Source organism: Adiantum capillus-veneris, chromosome 27, assembly GCF_014529385.1.
Source record: "Adiantum capillus-veneris isolate H3 chromosome 27, ASM1452938v2, whole genome shotgun sequence".
NCBI classification, from domain to species: domain Eukaryota; kingdom Viridiplantae; phylum Streptophyta; class Polypodiopsida; order Polypodiales; family Pteridaceae; genus Adiantum; species Adiantum capillus-veneris.
The window spans coordinates 65,167,955-65,189,226 of record NC_140957.1 but is presented as its reverse complement, the minus strand read 5'-3'; the positions used below and the strand labels follow the sequence as shown (position 1 = coordinate 65,189,226).

At 42.1% G+C, this 21,272-nt stretch overlaps 2 protein-coding genes across 2 annotated transcripts; one reads left to right on the top strand and one right to left on the bottom strand.

Annotated features, from left to right (window-relative positions):
• Window positions 1-1,378: 1,378 nt before the first annotated feature.
• On the top strand, window positions 1,379-2,754 carry LOC147422113 (uncharacterized). The gene has a single exon (XM_086503312.1). It carries the CDS (start codon window positions 1,419-1,421, stop codon window positions 2,616-2,618), a length of 1,200 nt encoding a protein of 399 aa, XP_086359438.1. The 5' UTR covers window positions 1,379-1,418; the 3' UTR covers window positions 2,619-2,754.
• A 16,650-nt stretch (window positions 2,755-19,404) lies between these two features.
• On the bottom strand, window positions 19,405-21,062 carry LOC147422112 (uncharacterized). Its single transcript, XM_086502863.1, has one exon. The coding sequence runs from the start codon at window positions 20,999-21,001 to the stop codon at window positions 19,706-19,708; it is 1,296 nt and encodes a 431-aa protein (XP_086358989.1). The 5' UTR covers window positions 21,002-21,062; the 3' UTR covers window positions 19,405-19,705.
• Window positions 21,063-21,272: the final 210 nt, after the last annotated feature.

Below are 21,272 nucleotides of genomic sequence, written 5' to 3'. Positions count from 1 at the left end.
CAAACACCTCTACCCGATCTCCATTCCCTATACATTATCTATCTTTCAATAGTTCTACTTGAGACATGTGACCAACTTGCTAGCTGCACACTCCTTGTCCCTCTCTTTGAGAAAGAATGTTTGATGAAAAGCCCATTATATCTGACCTTTGAGACATGGAAGCATGCGAGCCTTATCTTGTATTGTCCTCATCGCTATAGGCCTGACAAGAAAGCTTGGTCAATGCTACCGTCTCACTTCTCTGTCTTTTGGAGTACAATGACAAGCAAGCACTTTGAGCCTTTCTCAAATCTAAATGTAGAGTAAGAGCTCCTATCCAAATTGACATGTTCCTAACAAAGGTAGGGCAGTGTAAGGGCGGGCTACACTACCCAAACTGATGTTCCTAACAAAGGTAGGACAGTGTATTAAGCCACAGTAAGAGGCTCTTGATTGTTTGATTCATGTTTGCTTGAAGACACAAGCATACTTGAAGCACATTGTGGAGTAAAGTGCGACGAACTTTTTGGCTCGTGACTCTTGAATTGCACTTATTGCAAGATATTGTAGGGTTTGGAATCTCTCAACTACTTCAATGGTTACTTGAGAAGATGCATACTTACAAATCAATTTGTTGCTACGTTCTTTGCGGACTCTATGTGGGCTAAGAGAAAGCTTGGACATCGCTACTCTCTCACATTTGTTGCTCAAACAAAGACAGACTGCAACATTTGCACGTCTCTCAATATCACAATTCAGAGCAAGGGATCCTCCCCAAACATGATATGCCTAGAATGAAGACAGAGTGTGAAGCTTTTAGCTGGTTCCATGGTTACTTGAGAAGATACATACTTATGGACTACATCGATCACTAAAATGTGGTGAAATTCTTGACTCCGATCTCTTGAACATCACTTATTGCAAGGTATGACATAAGTGTTCGGTATCCATGGCTAAAACCTTTAGGCTACCTAGAAAGTTAGGGCCCTCTCTAGATGCCTTCACCCTAAGTCATGCATCAAAAGGTTGAATGTAACGTGTGTGCATCAAGTAAAAAGATTAACATGTTTTGATGAAGAGATAACAACCTCAATTAATAATTAGCAGCCTCAATTAGTAAAAAAAATTGTTCTTCTTTCGGGGAAAAACATTAAAGAAGTGTCGTAATGGCACAACCATGCAGATTGTTCACGTCTACTAACGAGGAGAGGACGAAATGGTCAACTTGCATACGACGTTCAAATTAAGGGAGCTGCATGCACGTCGTTCAGCACGTCAAGAGCATTTCCCTCCCTCCCTCCGTAGAGTACGTCGAGTACAGCCTGGTGACAAGAGCAGCAGTTCGTGCTTGCGACATAGTAGTATAAAAGGAGGGACGCAGAAAGCTCTCCTCGCTCCTCCACCCCCCACTAGCTGCTGCTCACTGCCTGCTGACGACGATGGGGTTCCGACTCCGTCACCCTCTCCTCCTGTTCCTGGCCTTCTTGGCCTCCGCCTTCCTCAGCGTGCAGGCCAGCTACTACCCTCCCGTGAAAGATGAGGAGGACGATAGCTACAGCTACTACCCCAAGAAGAAGGCCGCCTCTCCTGTCCCTTCCTACAAGACGCCCTCGCCACCGCCTCCCAAACCCTACTACTACGCGCCCAAGCCTTATTACAAACCCAAGCCCAAGCCCAAGCCTGTCTACAAGAAGCCCAAGCCCTACTACTACTACAAGCGCAAGCCCCGTTACCACCACAGCTATTACAAGCCCAAGCCCTACTACTACTACGAGCCCAAGCCCCATTACCACTACAAGCCCTACTACTACTCAAAGCCCAAGCCCTATTACTACAAGCCTGCTCCCAAGCCCTACTACTACTCAAAGCCCAAACCCTATTACTACAAGCCTTCTCCCAAGCCCTACTACTATAAGCCCAAGCCCTACTACTACTCAAAGCCCAAACCCTACTACTACAAGCCCAAGCCCTACTACAAGCCACACTATTACAAGCCTTCCCCTGTCTACTACAAGTCTCCTCCCCCTCCCACCTACTACCATGAGCCCTCCCCCTTCTACAAGTCTCCCCCACCCCCTTCCTACTACACACCCTCTCCTATCTACTACAAGTCCCCCCCACCCCCTCCCTACTACACACCCTCACCTATCTCCTACAAGTCACCACCACCCCCTCCCTACTACGACCCCTCTCCTATCTACAAGTCTCCGCCGCCCCCCTCCTACTACGAGCCATCTCCCATTTACAAGTCACCACCACCCCCTCACTATGAGCCATCTCCCATTTACAAGTCACCCCCACCCCCATCTTATGCCGACCCTTCACCCACCTACAAGTCCCCTCCACCACCCACTTATGAGGAGCCTTCCCCTGTCTACAAATCCCCTCCACCGCCCACTTATGAGCCATCTCCCATTTACAAATCACCCCCACCCCCACCTTATGCCGACCCTTCACCCACCTACAAGTCACCCCCACCCCCACCTTATGCCGACCCTTCACCCACCTACAAGTCCCCTCCACCGCCCACTTACGTCGAGCCTTCTCCCACCTACAAGTCTCCCCCACCACCCACCTACGTGGAGCCTTCCCCTATTTACGCCTCTCCCCCTATCTACCCCTCTCCTCCTATCGTTTAAAATCATTCATGCACCTAATGCCACCGCTCATAAGGATAACATCCATAGCGTTGATATCGTCAATTGAAGATCAATGTACTAACATCCATCTCACCTAGCAACCATGGTGTTTGAGTTCTAATGAGCATGTAACCATTTAAAGCCAAAGCCTACATGATTCTTTGAAATCTCTTACCAAATAAAGAACTTATATTTTCAACCTTTCAATGGTTCGTTCTTCTTTAGCATAGCTCAAATTTTCAATTTTATAACTGGTTGAATCTTAATACAAGAATCTTATTTAGCGCAGATTTTGTACATGTTAGGATATGGTTAGTATGTATCACCCTTATTGGACTCACTCGGGTATTTGAGCTTCAGTTGTATCACACTTATTGGACTCACTCGGTCATACACCATTAGTACATTGAGCTTCAGTTGACGATATCAACTCCAGAGTGTTGATATCGTCAATTGAAGCTCAATGTACTAATTGTGTTTGAATTCTAATGAGCATATAACCACTCAAAGCCATTTTTTCAAAAATCTTTTCCCCCAAAAAGTAATAAACATTTTGTTCTCTCCTCCTCCTCCCTCCTCCCTCCTCCCTCCTCCCTCCTCCCTCCTCTCTCTCTCTCCCTCTCCTCTCCCTCTCTGCCCCTACCTTCCTCCTCCTCCCCAACCTCTCCCTCGCCCCCCTCCCTCCTTCTCTCCTCCCATCCTGCTCGGCCTCTCTACCCTTCCCCCTCTATCTTTTCATCATTTGCTTCCTCACGCAACAACCTCCATGGTGCTCACGGAAATCACAAATGGTTTGCTTCCACCACCACATACTCCGCACAACAAAATCATACATATTTGCTTACCCACGGCATTTGCACCGAAGACCACTAGTGAGGGTGATCAAAGGTCATCACAGGAACGTCGCACCGCTTATGAGACCAATGTTGACATTTGGGTGGATGGCCATTTGTACCCTTACGATCCTATAAACCGCTTCCATCCACCGTTTAATAGCCTTTCCACATTTTTTCAATTTCTTGGGAGGGGAGAAGCAGGCTTGTTAGGCTATTGCAAGCGGCTGTGTATGGGTGCAGGTGCTTCTTTGCATATGTGGATACACGAATGTGAAGCTCTTCACCTCAAGACGACGACATTACAAGAGAGTGTTGCCTCTTCGGAGAGGGTAGTTAAAAGTCTTGAACAACAAATGCAAGAAAAGGAGTCCCACATCCAGAAGCTTACCAACACCATCACATACTTGAAAGAAACACCCCTTGGTGCAAGGGAACGCAAATGCCTGTATTCATCCATTGAAACTCTTGCACATTCCGGAGGAGCACGCAAACGACGAGTTACAGCCACAAGGTGATTTGGTCTTTACTTGCATGATGCATTCTTACTTCACACTATTTTCTAACATTTATGTTTATTTGTTGCTAGAAACTTCATCCAGGAGGCATGCGGTGGAACAAGCCAAGATAATCGAGTCAACCTTCTCACTAGTTGTCTCAATACCGAGGATGTGATTTCTATCTTACAATCACCTGGAGGTAAGCACATTAAGGATGCAGTCACCAAGGACCTTATGCGTAAATTAAGAAATGTGGTTAGTGATGATGATGTTCAACAATCTTGTGATGAGGCTGGAATCAGCACCAAAGCCTATCAGGCTACTTTTCAACTCCTAAAGGATGCCCTCAAAGAACATGGCATTGTGGAAAACCTATTTCCCGTTCCTCACAAGGTCAAGCTCGCAAAGAAGGCCACAAACGAAGATGTGTTCTCCCGCATTGAGACATACCTACACATTGAGGACACAATGCCAACCTCCCTTTATGCTTCGTGCGCAACAAAGACAAGCGGAAAAGGTAAGAAACAATCCATAAGACCATTGTGGCTAAGACAAGGCCATTTGAATCCATTGCTTTGGGCCTTGAAGATGCTAGCTAGCATGGGGAAGGTGTACTAGGCCACCAATTTTTGGCGCGAGGAGAGAAATGTTGTAGCCACACAACTATTGTTGATGATTTCCCTAGCACTTTTCTTATCACTCACACATCCACCCACCCACACACACACACACAAGCAGGCATTAGCAACTGATGTCACCCTTGAAGAGGAAAAACCCCTTATCTATGAGTTTTGTTAAGAATATAATCTACCCTTTTCTTTTAAAATATGTAAGTTTTTTTCAAATTTTAAAAAATAATGCCCTTTTGTATATATATTTCTGTAAGTTTCAAGATATTTAAATACCCTTCTCTCAAACTCACATGAAAGGTTACATTTTTATTGGGTTACCTACCCGGGTGTATATCGCATGTGTTGAAGGACTATTTCTAAAACTCCTTATCTGTGAATTTTTGATAATTAAAATACATTCTTTTTTTATACAATATGTAAATGTTTTTCCCGATTCCATTTTATGTTACCCTTCTGTATGTGAAAATGTGAGAAAAAAAAAAAATTCATAGCCCCTTCTACTGCACTTACATGATAGTCACATACTTATTAAGTGAATCCCCCAAGTATGAGCTCCTAGAGTACCATCTTCAAGTGGGGTTGGGCCAACATGATTCCTTGTTTCTCCCATTCACCCCATTGTCTCACCACCAGCACCTGTGCGCGTGTGTGGATGTGTGTGCCAATAAAAAGAGATAAATGGTATAACCTTTCTATCACCCATGCCAAGTATGATAGATTGATTATGCCATTTCCCTCTTGAATAATAGGTCTTGAGTTCAACTCCTCGTCGGCTAGATCTTTAGGTCTTTTAATTTTAATTAGTTTCCTACGACGTTAAATTAGTTTCTCTCTCTTTCTCTCTCAATGCGTGTGCATTTTTTTGGATCGTATGCATGTTTTCTCTCTCTTTTCCTCTCTCAATGTGTGCGTTTTTTGTTTATGCATGTTCTCTCTCTCTTTTCCTCTCTCAATGCGTGCAGTTTTTGTTTATGCATGCTCTCTCTCTCTTTTCCTCTCTCAATGTGCGTGTGCATTCTTTGTTTATGTATGTGTGTGCGTTTTTGTTTATGTTTGTACTCTCTCTCTCTCTCTCTCTCTCTCTCTCTCTCTCTCTCTCTCTCTCTCTCTCTCTCTCTCAAAAACACTATGTGTGTGTGTGTATGTGTGTGTGTGTGAGAGAGAGAGAGGGAGAGAGAAAGAGGGGAAGGGAACATGAGAATGAGGAGAGGGAAGGAGCATACCTGGCTCTCCTTCCTCTCCTCGTGTGTGTGTGTGTGTGTGTGTGTGTGTGTGTGTGTGTGCGGAGAAGAAAAAGAGAGAGAGAGAGAGAGAGAGAGAGAGAGAGAGAGGGAGAGCGTTACCTGCTCCTTGCTTGAGGGCGCCGAAAAACTCAGATCTGAGATCTGAGTTTTTGGGCGTGCTGGGTTATTTTTTTAGCCCAGCCGGCGTCGCTATAAGCGTCGCAAATTTACAAAGAAATTTGCGACGCTCATAGCGATGCCGGGAAATTTTTTTTTGAGCGTCGCTGTGTGAGCGTCGCTAATATGAATAGCCTCTTGTAGTGTGCCCTTGCTATTTTTCGGCGCCGCTGCGGTTGTCTTGGGGGCACTTGCACATTTGCTGGCGGGCGGCGTTTAGGCTTCTTGAAAAACTTAGACTTGCGCCTATTTACATGCTTAGGGGCTGGTTCTGCAGCCTCTTCTGATTCTTCTTCTTCCCTTGGTTGTCGATCTTGTCATGTGGGGAGAGCTCCCTAGCCTTGAGGCAATGTCTTCCCCCCAACGGCCACCCGGTGTGTGTGCGGTATTTTTTCTCGCAGCCATGGTGGCTCACTCTCTGATTCGGTGTCTGTATGGACCACCCGAGTCCTGGATGGTCCTGCTTGTGATTGGGGGCGCGATGGCTGCTCCCTATCGAACTCTAATGTTTGCTGGGCCTCTGCTTCTCTCCAGTGCTGGGCATGTTGCTTCATTCTCTTTCTAGGTGTTATATCTTGAGGAGGTGGAGATTCAACAATCCTTGATGACTCTCGTGCCCTACCACCATGCCCACTACCAGAAGAGTTCCTGGAACGGCCAGGTGTTCGTGGCCGTTTTCTTGTGCCTTTAAGCCATGACGACTTCTCACATCCTTGGAGGGTGTTTTTGTTGGCAGGCGGATTCTCTTTCGCGGTTTGTTTGGTGCGCGCCATTTTGTTGGTAAGAGCTCACCTGTTCTTAAGAAATGAGTGATTTATGAGAGCATGCAATATTTATAAGGGCCCATTTAAAAAGGGCTCTGTTCACACTAATTTTTTTAAAAGAAGTATTATTTTTTAAATAAACATGTCACTAAGAGTTGGACCCTGCGTTCACGTTTAGTGACTCGCGCAGTATCCACTTTGATCCTTGTCGCACTCTGCATCGCCGCCATGCAGCATGCTTGGTGCGACCTTGCGACATTTGCCACTTGTTGCTATGCTCTTAACGACTCCGTTTGCGCACTTCAATAGCAATCTTGGATTGTCGCGCACGCTCCATTGTGAGCTTACGAGCAAATGTTGTGCGAAAAAACCAGTTGAACATCTCCTCCAAATAATTGGATTTCACCATTCCACCACTATGTCGAGTGTTTTTGAAGTACACTCCCCTTGCTCGATAATGGGACTTCTCCATGCGTTGAGTGCTAAAAATTTCAAGCGATCCATACTTGTGCATAAAAAATGCACCATGCGCAAACAAGATATGTTGTTCACATGAGTAAACGATATATCCACATTATTAAATGAAAACAATCCCTTGTAATGAATACACCATGAATGACTTACCATGTAATGTGTGATGTTATTTTCACCCCAAGAAAGGGTGAAGACCTTGGTAACATCCGCCAAAGCTTCTTGAAATGATTGACGTTGTTCTTCTGTTGTGTTGTTAAGGCCCATAAGCTTGAACATTTTATCAAAATGGGCCCAAACTTGCTTGCGCTTGTTTGCAAGCTCGCCATTTGAATCATTGTCAGTAGTAGCTTTGCATAACTCCTTCCAAAGCTCCCAAAGGTTACTTGCCTGCTGGTTGGAGCTATTTTGAGCATCATATCGACTTGGCTTTCCTTGGGAAACTCTCTTCAAAAAGTGTCTAGCTTTTTGTCCACTCATTGACACTTGTTGAGCAATTTCATGGGCCTACCCTGTGTTCTTTGCAGCAACTATAGACACATTTCCACCGTGACAGCCAATGGAATTCAAGAGTACCTCCACTCTTTCGATCGCTTCCTGGGACGTTTTCAACGGTTTCATTGTGAAAGCATAGTCAATGTGGAGCTTCAATAGCCTATCAAAAATGTGCATGAATACGTGTAATGCACAAAAATATACATTCGATAGAGAAAATCAAAAGATTGGATTCCAAGCGTGGTCCTTTTGATCATGGTCTGGGGCATTGAGCATGGGACATCTCAGAATAGACGCATCCCATTCTCTACCTTCATCTCCGACATCACAACAATCTAACCCTTGTTCTCCATGCCCTTGCCATGGAACCATGTAACCGGCCTTTGCGGTGCTCTTATGTGATTTTTGTCCATTAGGTTTGTACCCTCGAGTGAAAAATGGACAAGGCATGAGAGAAGAAGCCCCTTGATTGCATCCAAGCAAACACTTTATGGTCTTCAAATCCCCACCTAAGTGCCACTCCACATCATAACTACCAAAGCCCTCAATCTCCAACTTCTGACCTGCAATTTGGGAGTGTATTACTTCTGTGATCCATGGAGTTATCTCAAAAATCCATGAAAGTACTCCATTGGTCTCTTTGGGCACCTCAATAGCACCCAACCACCAAATGTCTCTCTCTGATTGCACGCTAAAAGATAGGGTGGGATATGGCTCGACTGAATCCATTCGCTTGGTTTGCAGAAGGGCCTCGTTCATTAGAGTGACACTTAGCCTCTCTAACCTCAGCCTTTCACTATTTGACACTCATCGAGTTTCAGCACAAAAGCGACTTTTGTGCCAAGCACTACAAAATAAATAGTGCTAAGACCTTAAACTTCAGCGTCTATGATAAGAATAATACCAAAGAAAAAGTTAAAGTGTGTCACCTTCTTCAGGTAACTCGTAAAATCTAAGCATGGCTTTTTGAAGCTTTCTAAGATCCACGAAAATATTGTTCCACATTGTGTAAGGAAAGCCCTTCATCTTGTTCGACTATTGGTTTTAAGACTAGTCAATTAATTTAGCAATCTGCAAGTGAAGAATCTTAGGTACTTGTCAAAGTCGTATCACACTTTCCTTATAAATGAAGAGGGGAGGGTGGGAGGTCTCAAGTTATTTAGTTCCATTTTTTAAAATTGTTGATTGCGAGCCTTTCTCAAATAATCTTTTTAAATATAAAAGCTGCTTATTCCTTACTACATGCTTTGCTTTCTCCTTTGCCTTTTTTTTTTTTTTGGGTTTTTGTTTTTTTTGGGGGGTGGGCGGGGGGTGTCAAGCATAGTTGTTCAAGTCCTCATTGTTGCATTCAAGGATTTAATATTTACGTAATTAAGTCAAATTTTGTGTGATCACACGGTCTTATTGACACATTTACATGATCATAGTAAACATAATCACACAGAACCCGGTTAATGGTGACCTGCAAACCCACAAAATTCCCGCCGGGCTCGTCGGGATTCACCATATTTCGTGCGGGCCCGCCGGGGATACTAAAAAGCCCGGCGGGCTCTCAGTGTTATAAATACGAGGGCCCGATCGAGCCCGCTAGGTGTATTTTTGTATTGCTTTTATCTTCTGAGAGAGAGAGAGAGAGAGAGAGAGAGAGAGAGAGAGAGAGAGAGAGAGAGAGAGAGAGAGAGAGAGAGAAAGCTTGTGACCACCTTTGCAGGTATGTTGAGAGGAGAGCGGAGAGAGGAGAGAGGGAGAGCGGGGGTCGTGTGGGAGCGTGCTGTGTGTCGCAGTGCGCGACAGCAACAAAGTACCTGACCACATGATCCGGGTATGTGTTGTGTGTGTGTATGCGTTGTGTGGTAGCGTGCCTTTTGTCGTAGTGCGCGGCAGTAATAAGGTACCTTACCACAAAATGGGTGTGTGTGTGTAAGTTGTTCTACGGAACAATGCTTATCACGAGGGCATCACCTCGGTGACGCGGGGAAGATGGTGTCCTTGTGGTAAGTATTGGCTTACTGTCTGGGTACTACGTCGGTAACGTGGAGAATCTAGTATCTTTATGGTAAGTCAACTTCCCTTTCCCTTTCCCAACAAACATATGGGCATCAATCGGTAACGCGGCTATATGATGTTCGTATGCAGGCCATTGTTTCTCCTTAAATTCAGGTGGCACTAGGTCGGTAACGGGGCTAATAGAGTGTCGTTTGCTAGAAGCATCTGTTTTTGCATAAATGTGACATTAACCCGGCCGTACGAACGTCATATAATTTGTATGTGCATGTGCAGTTAATTTTTTAAGTGTTAAGTATATGAAATACTTGGTCGGTAACGTGGAGTGAAGAGTATTTCATATACAAAATTTATGAATTGTTTGATTTTGTTGTTTTTAATTGTCCATTTGAAATTATATACTAGCTAATCATATTCAAAAGGATACTTTATTCATATGTTCCATTTATATAAATTACATGTAAAAAAGTATTTGCACACAATTTGCATGTTTAATATTCTTTTTTAATCTTTTTAAAGGACTCTCAAGCATTATTGCTATTTCTAATGCTTCATTTACATAAATTCTCTGTAAAAAATCTAAATGCACACAATTTGCATGTTAAATATTCTTTTGTATCTTTTTAAAGAGCATCAATTATCATTGCTTTTTGATTGCTACATTTACATAAATTCTATGTAAAAAAGTGTGTGAATACAATCTGCTAGTCCAATTTGTATACTTCCAATGTTTTAAATGTTTTTGAAGTTTTTAAGTCGGTGTATGCTTTGTTTGAATTAGTATGTGTGCACAGAGAAAAATATATAAGTTAAAAATTCAATATATGTTGAAATGTGCCAGACTGTTGACATGTATTGTTTGATCTGAATTAAGTTCCTATAAACCACTTGTTTGAACTGCTTTTTACACGTGTAATAGATTGTAATTTTAAGTGAAGATTATTTTCAATTTTTATCAATATTTCCTTGCACATTTGTTAAAGTCTTCAAGTGGTGGTTAAGAGTTTACCTAAGATAGTGTGAGAGTGTTAGTATCATTCACAACCATGAATTTGTATTTGATATACTATTTTTTTATTGTCCAATGCAAATATGACACCAGATAAAAAGAATGTATTATGCGTGCCATTCATAAAGAATGTATTTTGGAAATCTCATCATGTGCAGCTGATCGCATACAGTTGATTAGTGAAAGCGATGTCTACATCAAAGACATCACTAGTGCTATATGGGAGAACATAGAGCGCAGGTTGCGACTTGAAGGCCAATACGAGTTGTTGCTTCTAGCTGGGATACGAGAATTTGACCCCAACCACAAGGTCAGGACAATGTTGGGCAATATGAAAGTATGTTGCAGAGACTTAAAGGAAGATATCCCACCTGCCTATGACATGTCAAAATTAGAGCTCCGGGATAAATTGTGGGAAGAACAGAAGATAAAGATGAAGCCTATGAAAGCACCGGACCAAGCAGCCTTACCCAAGAGATTGAAGATGACCCAAGATGCGCAAGCAGCTTTGGGAGGTTGATCCGATGCCAGCGACACCGACACAATCATTCGTACTGCTTTGAATGCAAAGTGCACTCATCTTGTCGGCATCCCTCACAAAGCCTTGGTATAAGGTCTAAGAATTAAACCAAGCTCCTTCAGTGTGTGCACATTGTACACCATCAAAGGTATCTCATTTTTTCCAGACCACATTACATATGTGGGAAAATGTTACAAGGGAGGGAGTGAGGCAAATTTAACAGCTTTCAGACAGAGCAAGGAATACAAACGCTTCACCCCTCCATTGTAAGGTGCATTGGGTTTGCTACAGAAGATCCTTGGATCATGATATTTCCATACTACAATGGGGGTACCGTGGGCGACATGATGTGTCGCTTATCGTTCACTCACAGACTCTTCAAACAACACATGTATAGGCTACAACACGGCTGGAGGTCATTTCCTGTAGCAAATCTTCCTGTAAGTGAGATAGACACGGTGCGGATCAAAGTAGTGATCGAGAAGATGCCAACAATTTGTCATGCCTTAATCGACGGCGTTGCCGCTGCGCACTCGGTCGGTATAGTGCATAGAGACCTGCACCTGTTCAATGTAATGTTGGACTTTACTCACGCCAATAAACCCCACGTCGGCATCATTGATTGGGTTACGATTCTGAGAACACCAGTTAAGTGCATAGCAAATAATTATCTATATCCAAGTGCACAGTCGGACGAAGCAGTTTTGAATGCAAAGAGAGCAGGGAATGCTGAGATGGCTAAGCGACCGTGGATTTCTCCCATACTATATGATGCATGGTGCACAGATGCATACACAAAAGCGAGCGACATATATGAATTGGGCTACCTATTCGACATGCTGAAAGATTTTTGGAGTGCAGCCAGAAAAGTTTATTTTCCAGAAGAAGTTTTTCACCACCCTGACGAAGATGTTATGAGGGCTATTCGAATTAAAGTAGATTGTTGGATGAAGTTAAAAGAGCGGGACCAAAGAAGGAATGCTTCTAACATGTTGATATTTTTCAAAGAAAATTTAAAGACAAACCCTAACCCTGTCCAACGTCCACTTGTTGAACTTGCACCATCATTTTATCTGATTTAAACATTTCTATGATATACATATGTTTTGTTCAGTGTATTCTTTTCTTTTATTGAAGTGTATTATCTAGTTTGAAGTGGTTCACCTAATTGAGTCAATTATCTTTAGTTATTTTAAATTTTTCATTTAACTGTCAGTATTTCAAATTTTCCTTGTGGTTCAATTAGTCGCATTTGTTGTGGTTTGATTTAGTGGATTCCGCGTAGTGTCCCAATGAGTGAGAATATATATTTGCCAATGATATTGAATATTTTTCTATCTGTTGACTGCAGCTCTAAGAGAAAATGGCTAATCAAGAACAAGATATTGGCACCCAATCACTACCTGATGATCAACAACAAGCGGATGTTAATGCATTTCAGCGCATGAAGTCTCTAGCACACGGCATGTCGGCACAACAAGCGACGCGTACTGCTCGCCGACTCTCAAAGTGGGCAAATCCAAACCATATGCAATGGAAAGAGATCAATAAAGAAGTGACAAAGGACATGATTAAGACAATATGGCCATGTGAGGACGCAGAGATCAAGAAAGGAAGGTGGAAGGTTTCGAAGTGCAACCATGATTCAATCAAAGATAACGCTCAGAGGATTTATTTGGAGGTTTATGGCCATCCCCTACACAATGCAGATTGTGCGCTATATTTTGCAAAAATATTGATATATATTCACTTTGTGCAACAACGACCAGTAAACTTCTTGTAAAAGGAGACCACTATTCCCACTCATGATTTAAGGGAGAGTTGTGTCACTTTCACTTGAGATGAGCCGGAATTGATAGTGGAAGGCGCCAACCTGTAGTTAAAAAAAGAGAAGGATATCTACACGACACAGTTGGAAGAGAAAGATGCAAAAATAACACGGCTTTCTCTAGCCACCCAGACATCGCAACTCTCACAAGTCCGGATGGAGAAAAGCAGTCACCGCTTAAATTAGGACATTCAAAATCTGACATGAGTGAATCCAACACCTGTACAAGGGACACACATCAGCCACCTTGTCTTGCATCCGGAATTGGTCCCCTCATCTACTTCAGATGCATCCTCATCTTCCCAATGTCCAGTTTGCTACAAGAATTTTGATGGATGGAGTGGATATTATACATTGACATGTGGTCATTATTATCATTTAGTTTGTCTTATTTGTTTGATGCAAAACAATAGTCAATGTGCAATCTGTTCACAAGATATTTCACAAGGAATATATATTATGTTTGGCATGGCCAACGAATATAAATTCAAGCAAGCACGCCCAGATACCCCTAGCACAATTAGAAATCTGTTTGATGAGCAAGATGCTGCTTCAAGGCAACACAATTGAGATCGACAAACTATGTACTATCGCGAATATGAATCATTGTAATTACTCAATACACATTTGAATACAAGGTCTTTTACAATGGTTTTTGACATTTACTCATTCTACTCTCAAGCTATATTGAATCAGTTGAGTTGTTAGCTGGTTCTAAGTCTGAGTGTTGTGGTTGTCCTTGTAATTCAACCTCCACATCTATTATCAAATTCTCTTCTATTTTGTCTATAGTGCATTGAGATACACCAACATTGAACTCTTCTTCATCTTCGTTTTGACAATCATACAACCAGGTTGGCATTTCCTCCTCGTAGCCAGCACTTTCGATGTGATTCAGTATCTTTTCGTTGCAATACATATACACTAATTTTTTTGCTATTTTTGCTAAGAGTCTGTTGCGAATAGTGCTGTGAACATACTTGTACATACTCAGTTTCTCTCTGGACTTGAGTTTCCTGCACATTGTGCGAGTACTTTCATTGCAAGGAGACGTAAGGTAGAGTAATGCTCTCCACCATTCATCATCCACCACTTCCATGCAGGTTGCTCTTTTTCCATTACCTGTACAAAATCATTTCCAAAAGGACCTTCTTTTAATATAAATACACTTATTTCTTTGATGCAATCAATTCAGTCCTGAACGTTGGAGTAGAACGTGTTGACCACGTGATAGAAATTGCCTACCACCTCTGTATTGGACATCAAATCTAAATTCCAATACTCTGGATTGAGCATGTAAGCCACGCTATGGAGTGGACTATGAGCGCTCTTCCACATTGCATGAAAATACTTAGCCAAAATTTTTCCCTATTTGCCAGAGAATGGTAATCGCCACTCCTTCTCTGTTACAGACTCTTTCAGCTCTTCAAAATTTTCAAGACTCTGTTGGACTAACCACCATGTCATCCACACTTTGCCCAAGTTTGGTGCCCTTTGATCAAGATTACGGATCACGAACATAACGGGCATCATTACATGGTATGCATCCATTACACTCCACCAAGAAGCTTTGTTTACACTGCCACCTAGACATGTAATTTTATCTTTCACTTTTTCTTTCTGCTCAAGCTGCCATTCATCAAAGGCCTCGCAATTGAATGTGTTAATCACATCACATTTATTATGGAGAAGTGATTCCAAGGTATAAAATTGTGTAAAGAACCGAGTTTCAGCAAGAAGTTTCAACATCACTGACATGCGCATCCTATACAAATTGAGCACTCTTTGTCGTTTCAAGATAAATTTCACAACCTAACGTGCTGTATCAATTATTTTGGCGAACCATGTGGTTTCTTTGCTAGTGTACCAATCTTTCAGCACCAAGTTCAAGCTGTGCGTATTACAACCATTGGCAAAAATGTGTGGAAAGCACTTCTTCATTAATTTACCGGCGTTTTTACAATTCTTTGCATTGTCCATGACTACTTGAACGACATGTTCAGCAGCAATTTCTTTAATTACATTAATCAAGACCTTAGAAATGTATTTGCCACTTTTAATTGCACCAAAATTATCAATCACCTTTATAAATGTTTCTCCCCTTGGACAAACCATCATTACATTGATCAGCGGTCTTCTCTGATCATTTGACCAGCTATCACTCACAATCGTACATCCTGAAAGCGAAATATTCCCAAGTATTATTTTACCAACACGCTCTTTGACTTCAATGTAAGATTTGTCCAAGAAAATATTTCTTATCGTGTGATAAGGAGCTGAAAATCCTGGACCAAACTCATCAATTTTCTTCCAAGCAGCCTTCCGATGATTACTATCTACCATGACTAAAGCACTTCCAATAAAGAATATTTCTTTGGCGAGTGCAGTTTGTGCTTCTTCTAGAGATTGCACTCAAAATCTTTGATGTAATGATTTTTGAGCATTTGACAAAGTCCACCTTCATTGTGATGTTTAAAAGGAACACTGCTTGGAATTTCCTCTCCTTGCGCAGGTTGTTCTCCAAGGTTAGTTGGCATCACTACAAGATCTATGGAGTTAATATTTGGCTCTGTGAACTCTTGACTTGAAGGCACAGGGCTATATATCTGTTGTCTCTTGCCACCCTTTTTGGCAAGCGCTTCTCTCAAATGCTTTGCAACTGCAGGTGCCTGAGAATGTTCACATTTCTTACAACTATTTTTAGCGCTACCCAAAAAATGATCCCTAATACGTGGTGCACCGCCTGATTTTGTTGTGTGACAAAATATACATTGCCACTCCATATATCGAGTGCATATGTTGTGAGCATAATCCCACTCTTTGCCAAGAGCTTTTTTATTATTTGGCTTCTTCGTACCACTTGTGCTCACATTTTGCTCCATTCCTTTTAAATTAAAACTGAAGACAAAAGAACAAGATGTTCAGTTTTTGAAACATTTTTCTTATTTTCAATATATATTATAATTTAAAAACCATTCAATATGAAAGTAACCATGATGCACAATATGAGATTTTGAACGCACGCTAGTCAATCCACATATCGATCACCTATATTGTGAGCAACCATACACATTGCAATGTAGTCTATGCATGGCATAATAACTATAACAATGCTATGAATCTCTCTATGCAATTATTATTATAGTGATTATTTATATGTCCACTTTGATTTGCAAACAATAAGACATATCGAATTTCATTCACTACAAAAAAACAAACAAAAGCAATAAAATATATGATTTGTGATTTCATGCACTAATAATCTATCGTAGTACATAATGCACTCTCTGTATAAACTAATGCATGAACTAACGCAAATAAATCTTCAATATAATCACTTAATTGAGGACTACTTGTACCCAGTGAAGGATTGTAACCCACCCATGCAACCCGTCCAATGTATAAAAGCTATTTTAACCTAATCAAGGATTATAGCGCTTATATTGTGGAGTGACAAGTGTAAATCAACTCAAATGCAAGACTTCAAGGATCTTTATATGCCCAGAACACTAGTAGAGGACATCCGACCCTTGACTATCGACTCGTCATTTACATATGCTCATCTTGTAAAACCAATTATAGCCCTCATTTGGACCAATGGCTTCTTCGCAATGAGCATAATTCTCCAATTTTTCAGTTGTTTTGGTTTCATACCTTTATGTCGGTAAACGAATTAAAATTTTTAGAAGTGGTTATCGAATTAAGAATCACACTCGGCCCAAAAAAAAGGACCTGTGACTCTGTAACCTTAGGTCAATTCACAAGGAGATGACTATACCCGGCACTCGAATACACTCCCCAAGGATTTTCCTAGCTGAAAGACCGGGGTTAGCACACTATTTACTATATATAATTACACCCGTCGGGCTTTTTTATTTTCCGTGCGGGCCCGCCGAGCTACTGCTTATAGCCAGCGGCGCGCAGGGAAAATGAAAAAGCCCGAAGGACTCACCGGCTCTATAGGTTTTTGCAGGTCAAAATCAAAGTCACGTTAACAATTAACGTGATCGCGTGATTTTTTTGTGTAAATACTAGAGTTATTGACGTAATCACACGATCATGATTATGTTAATGAAATCCTTGGCTGCATTGGTTTCCACTCTTCTCTCTTGATGTAAAATCATGTCAAAAATGTACTTGTTAATTTATCTTAAAAGGCATCAAGTCAAGATATCAAATGTGATGTCTTGAAATTTCATTTTGGTGCTAACTAATTTCTGTGGCTATGTCAATATATACTCACTCTAAGAGTGGATAGTATAGAAACCCTTTATTTTATTAGAGAGCTAGATCACCTTCTCTCTATATCTTCTATACTTAAAAGGAAAAAATGGCGATTAAGATAGTTTTTTCTATCAGGAAAGATATTGCCATTGCGACTTGTACTTGGGTCTCAATGTATAGTCTAGTCATATAAACTCAAACAAAATTATACCATTCTATTGCTTTTTTTAAAAAACAAAAATTATACCATTCTATTGCTAAGAAAATAAAAATTTGTTTGAATGTATCTAAGAAGGAAAACAAATGCTACTTCAAAACTTGGATACACATGTATACCCACAGATATATCTACCTTAACCTCCACCTACAATCTAAATAGTAAGAAGACTTTGTACTCAAAGTGAAAACCCGAGCCCGGGGCGTCCACTAGAAAATATGTAAGGTAGGATGTGCAAACAAAATAAGTAACATAATAAGGTACATTTACAAAAAGAGTACTTACGTAAAGGGTTTTCCAATTCAAAAAGTGAAAATTTTCATACGTAAGAGCTAGTTTTTTTATAAAAATGCATACATAAGGGGTACATATAATACTTGAAAATATATTGGTAAGGGATTACTTAAATGCCTCTTGTTCGCACATGCTATATGCACTCTTTACATAGTGGACTCCTCGAGTACCCGAGTGAGTGAAAGAAGTGTGATTCATATTAACTATATCCTAACATGTACAGAATCTTTGCTAATTAAGATTTTTATATTAGGATTCAACTAGATATCAAATTGAAAATTTGAGCTATGCTAAAGAAGTTAGAAACATTGAAAGATTGAGATTATAATTTTTTTTTAATTTGGTTTAGAGGTTTTAAATAATTATGTAGCAATTGGATTTAAGTGGTTACATGCTCATTAGAACTCAAACACCATGGTTTTTAGGTGAGATGGACGTTAGTACATTGAGCTTCAATTGACGATATCAATGCTATGGATGTTATCCTTATGAGTGGCGGGATCAGGTGCATGATCGCTCATGACTGATTTTAAACAATAGGAGGAGAGGGGTAGATAGGGGCGAAGCATAAATAGGGGAAGGCTCCACGTAGGTGGGTGGTGGGGGAGACTTGTAGGTGGGAGAAGGATCCACATAAGTGGGTGGTGCAGGGGACTTAATGTAGACAGGGGAAGTCTCCTCATAAGTGGGTGGTGGAGGGGACTTATAGGTGGGTGAGGGGTCGATATAAGGTGGGGGGTGGCCTATAAATGGGAGATGACCCATAGTAGGGGGGAAGAAGAGGGGGGGGGGGGGGGGGGGGGGGGGGGGGTTGGGGGGGTCTCCCTTATCTCTATATCCTCTATACTAATACATTAGGAAAATTTTGAACTCATTTTTGGGCCTTTTAAGAGTGCCACATCATCAAAGTTGTACAAAAGAAAGCAACCCGGTAGACTCCTCTAAATATTGCTTAGAATCCCATGATATGACCTATCATTGGAAAGTTCTTGAAAAATGGATTCTAAAGAGCCAAGGTCCGAAAAGTTTGGATGACTTCTATGAAAGTTATGCCATTTTTTTTCAATCAACCAAGTTTAGTTACCGTTACGGTAATCTAAAATCACCTTTTTCTAGATCTACATGAAGGCAATGTCCGATACATGCATGCTATATATCAATAGATAGCATTTGAAGAGTAGATTCTAAATATCCAACCTCCAACAAGTTTAGATCTTCTTTGCAAAAAAATTACTGATCCCCACTTTTTGAAAGCTATGCCACATCAACAATTCTTACAAGGCCCATTTTTTAGTCCAAACTTTTCCTAATGAAGGAAAAAATAGCGATTAAGATAGTTTTTCCTATTAGGAAAGATATTCCCATTGTGACTTGTACTTGGGTCTCAATGTATAATTATATAGACTCAAAGAGAATTATACCATTCTATTGCTAAGCCAACATAATTTTTTTTTAATGTATCCAAGAAGGAAAACAAATCCTACTTCAAGAATTTGGATGCACATGCATACCGAGAGATATAGCTACTCAAAATAAATACTCGAGTGACTCTAATAAGTGTGATACATATTAACCATATCCTAACATGTACAAAATCTTTGCTAATAAAGATTCTTGTATTAGTATTCAACCAAATATAAAATTGAACATTTGAGCTATGCTTAAGAAGATCGAAGCATTGAAAGGTTGAAAATATAAATTCTTTACCTGGTTAGAGGTTTTAAAGAATCATGTAGCCTTTGGCTTTAAGTGGCTACATGCTCATTAGAACTTAAACACCATGGTTCCTAGGTGACATGGATGTTACTACATTGAGCTTCAATTGACCATATCAACTCTATGGATGTTATCCTTATGAGTGGTGGGATCAAGTGCATGACCACTTGATGAATGATTTTAAACGATAGGAGGAGAGGGGTAGACAGGGGGAGAAGCGTAAATAGGGGAAGGCTCCACGTAGGTGGGTGGTGGGGGAGACTTGTAGGTGGGAGAAAGCTCGACATAAGTGGGCGGTGGAGGGGACTTGTAGGCAGGGGAAGGCTCCTCATAAGTGGGTGGTGGAGGGGACTTGTAGGTGGGTGAAGGGTCGGCATAAGGTGGGGGTGGGGGTGACTTGTAAATGGGAGATGGCTCATAAGTGGGCGGTGGAGGGGACTTGTAGACAGGGGAAGGCTCCTCATAAGTGGGTGGTGGAGGGGACTTGTAGGTGGGTGAAGGGTCGGCATAAGGTGGGGGTGGGGGTGACTTGTAAATGGGAGATGGCTCATAGTGAGGGGGTGGTGGTGACTTGTAAACGGGAGATGGCTCATAGTAGGAGGGGGGCGGCGGAGACTTGTAGATAGGAGAGGGGTCGTAGTAGGGAGGGGGTGGTGGTGACTTGTAGGAGACAGGTGAGGGTGTGTAGTAGGGAGGGGGTGGGGGGGACTTGTAGTAGATAGGAGAGGGTGTGTAGTAGGAAGGGGGTGGGGGAGACTTGTAGACGGGGGAGGGCTCATGGTAGTAGGTGGGAGGGGGAGGAGACTTGTAGTAGACAGGGAAAGGCTTGTAATAGTGTGGCCTGTAGTAGGGCTTGGGCTTGTAGTAGACAGGGGAAGGCTTGTAATAGTGTGGGCTGTAGTAGGGCTTGGGCTTGTAGTAGATAGGGGAAGGCTTGTAATAGTGTGGCCTGTAGTAGGGCTTGGGCTTGTAGTAGTAGGGTTTGGGCTTTGAGTAGTAGTAGGGCTTGGGAGCAGGCTTGTAGTAATAGGGTTTGGGCTTTGAGTAGTAGTAGGGCTTGGGCTCAGGCTTGTAGTAATAGGGCTTGGGCTTTGAGTAGTAGTAGGGCTTGGGCGCAGGCTTGTAGTAATAGGGCTTGGGCTTTGAGTAGTAGTAGGGCTTGGGCTTGTAATAGCTGTGGTAGTAACGGGGCTTGCGCTTGTAGTAGTAGTAGGGCTTGGGCTTCTTGTAGACAGGCTTGGGCTTGGGCTTGGGTTTGTAATAAGGCTTGGGCGCGTAGTAGTAGGGTTTGGGAGGCGGTGGCGAGGGCGTCTTGTAGGAAGGGACAGGAGAGGCGGCCTTCTTCTTGGGGTAGTACCTGTGGCTATCGTCCTCCTCATCTTTCACGGGAGGGTAGTAGCTGGCCTGCACGCTGAGGAAGGCGGAGGCCAAGAAGGCCAGGAACAGGAGGAGAGGATGACGGAGTCGGAACCCCATCGTCGTCAGCAAGCAGTGAGCAGCAGCTAGTGGGGGGTGGAGGAGCGAGGAGAGCTTTCTGCGTCCCTCCTTTTATACTACTATGTCGCAAGCACGAACTGCTGCTCTTGTCACCAGGCTGTACTCGACGTACTCTACGGAGGGAGGGAGGGAAATGCTCTTGACGTGCTGAACGACGTGCATGCAGCTCGCTTAAGTGCTCGTTGTTGAACGTCGTATGAAGCGTGCAAGTTGACCATTTCGTCCTCTCCTCGTTAGTAGTGGACAATCT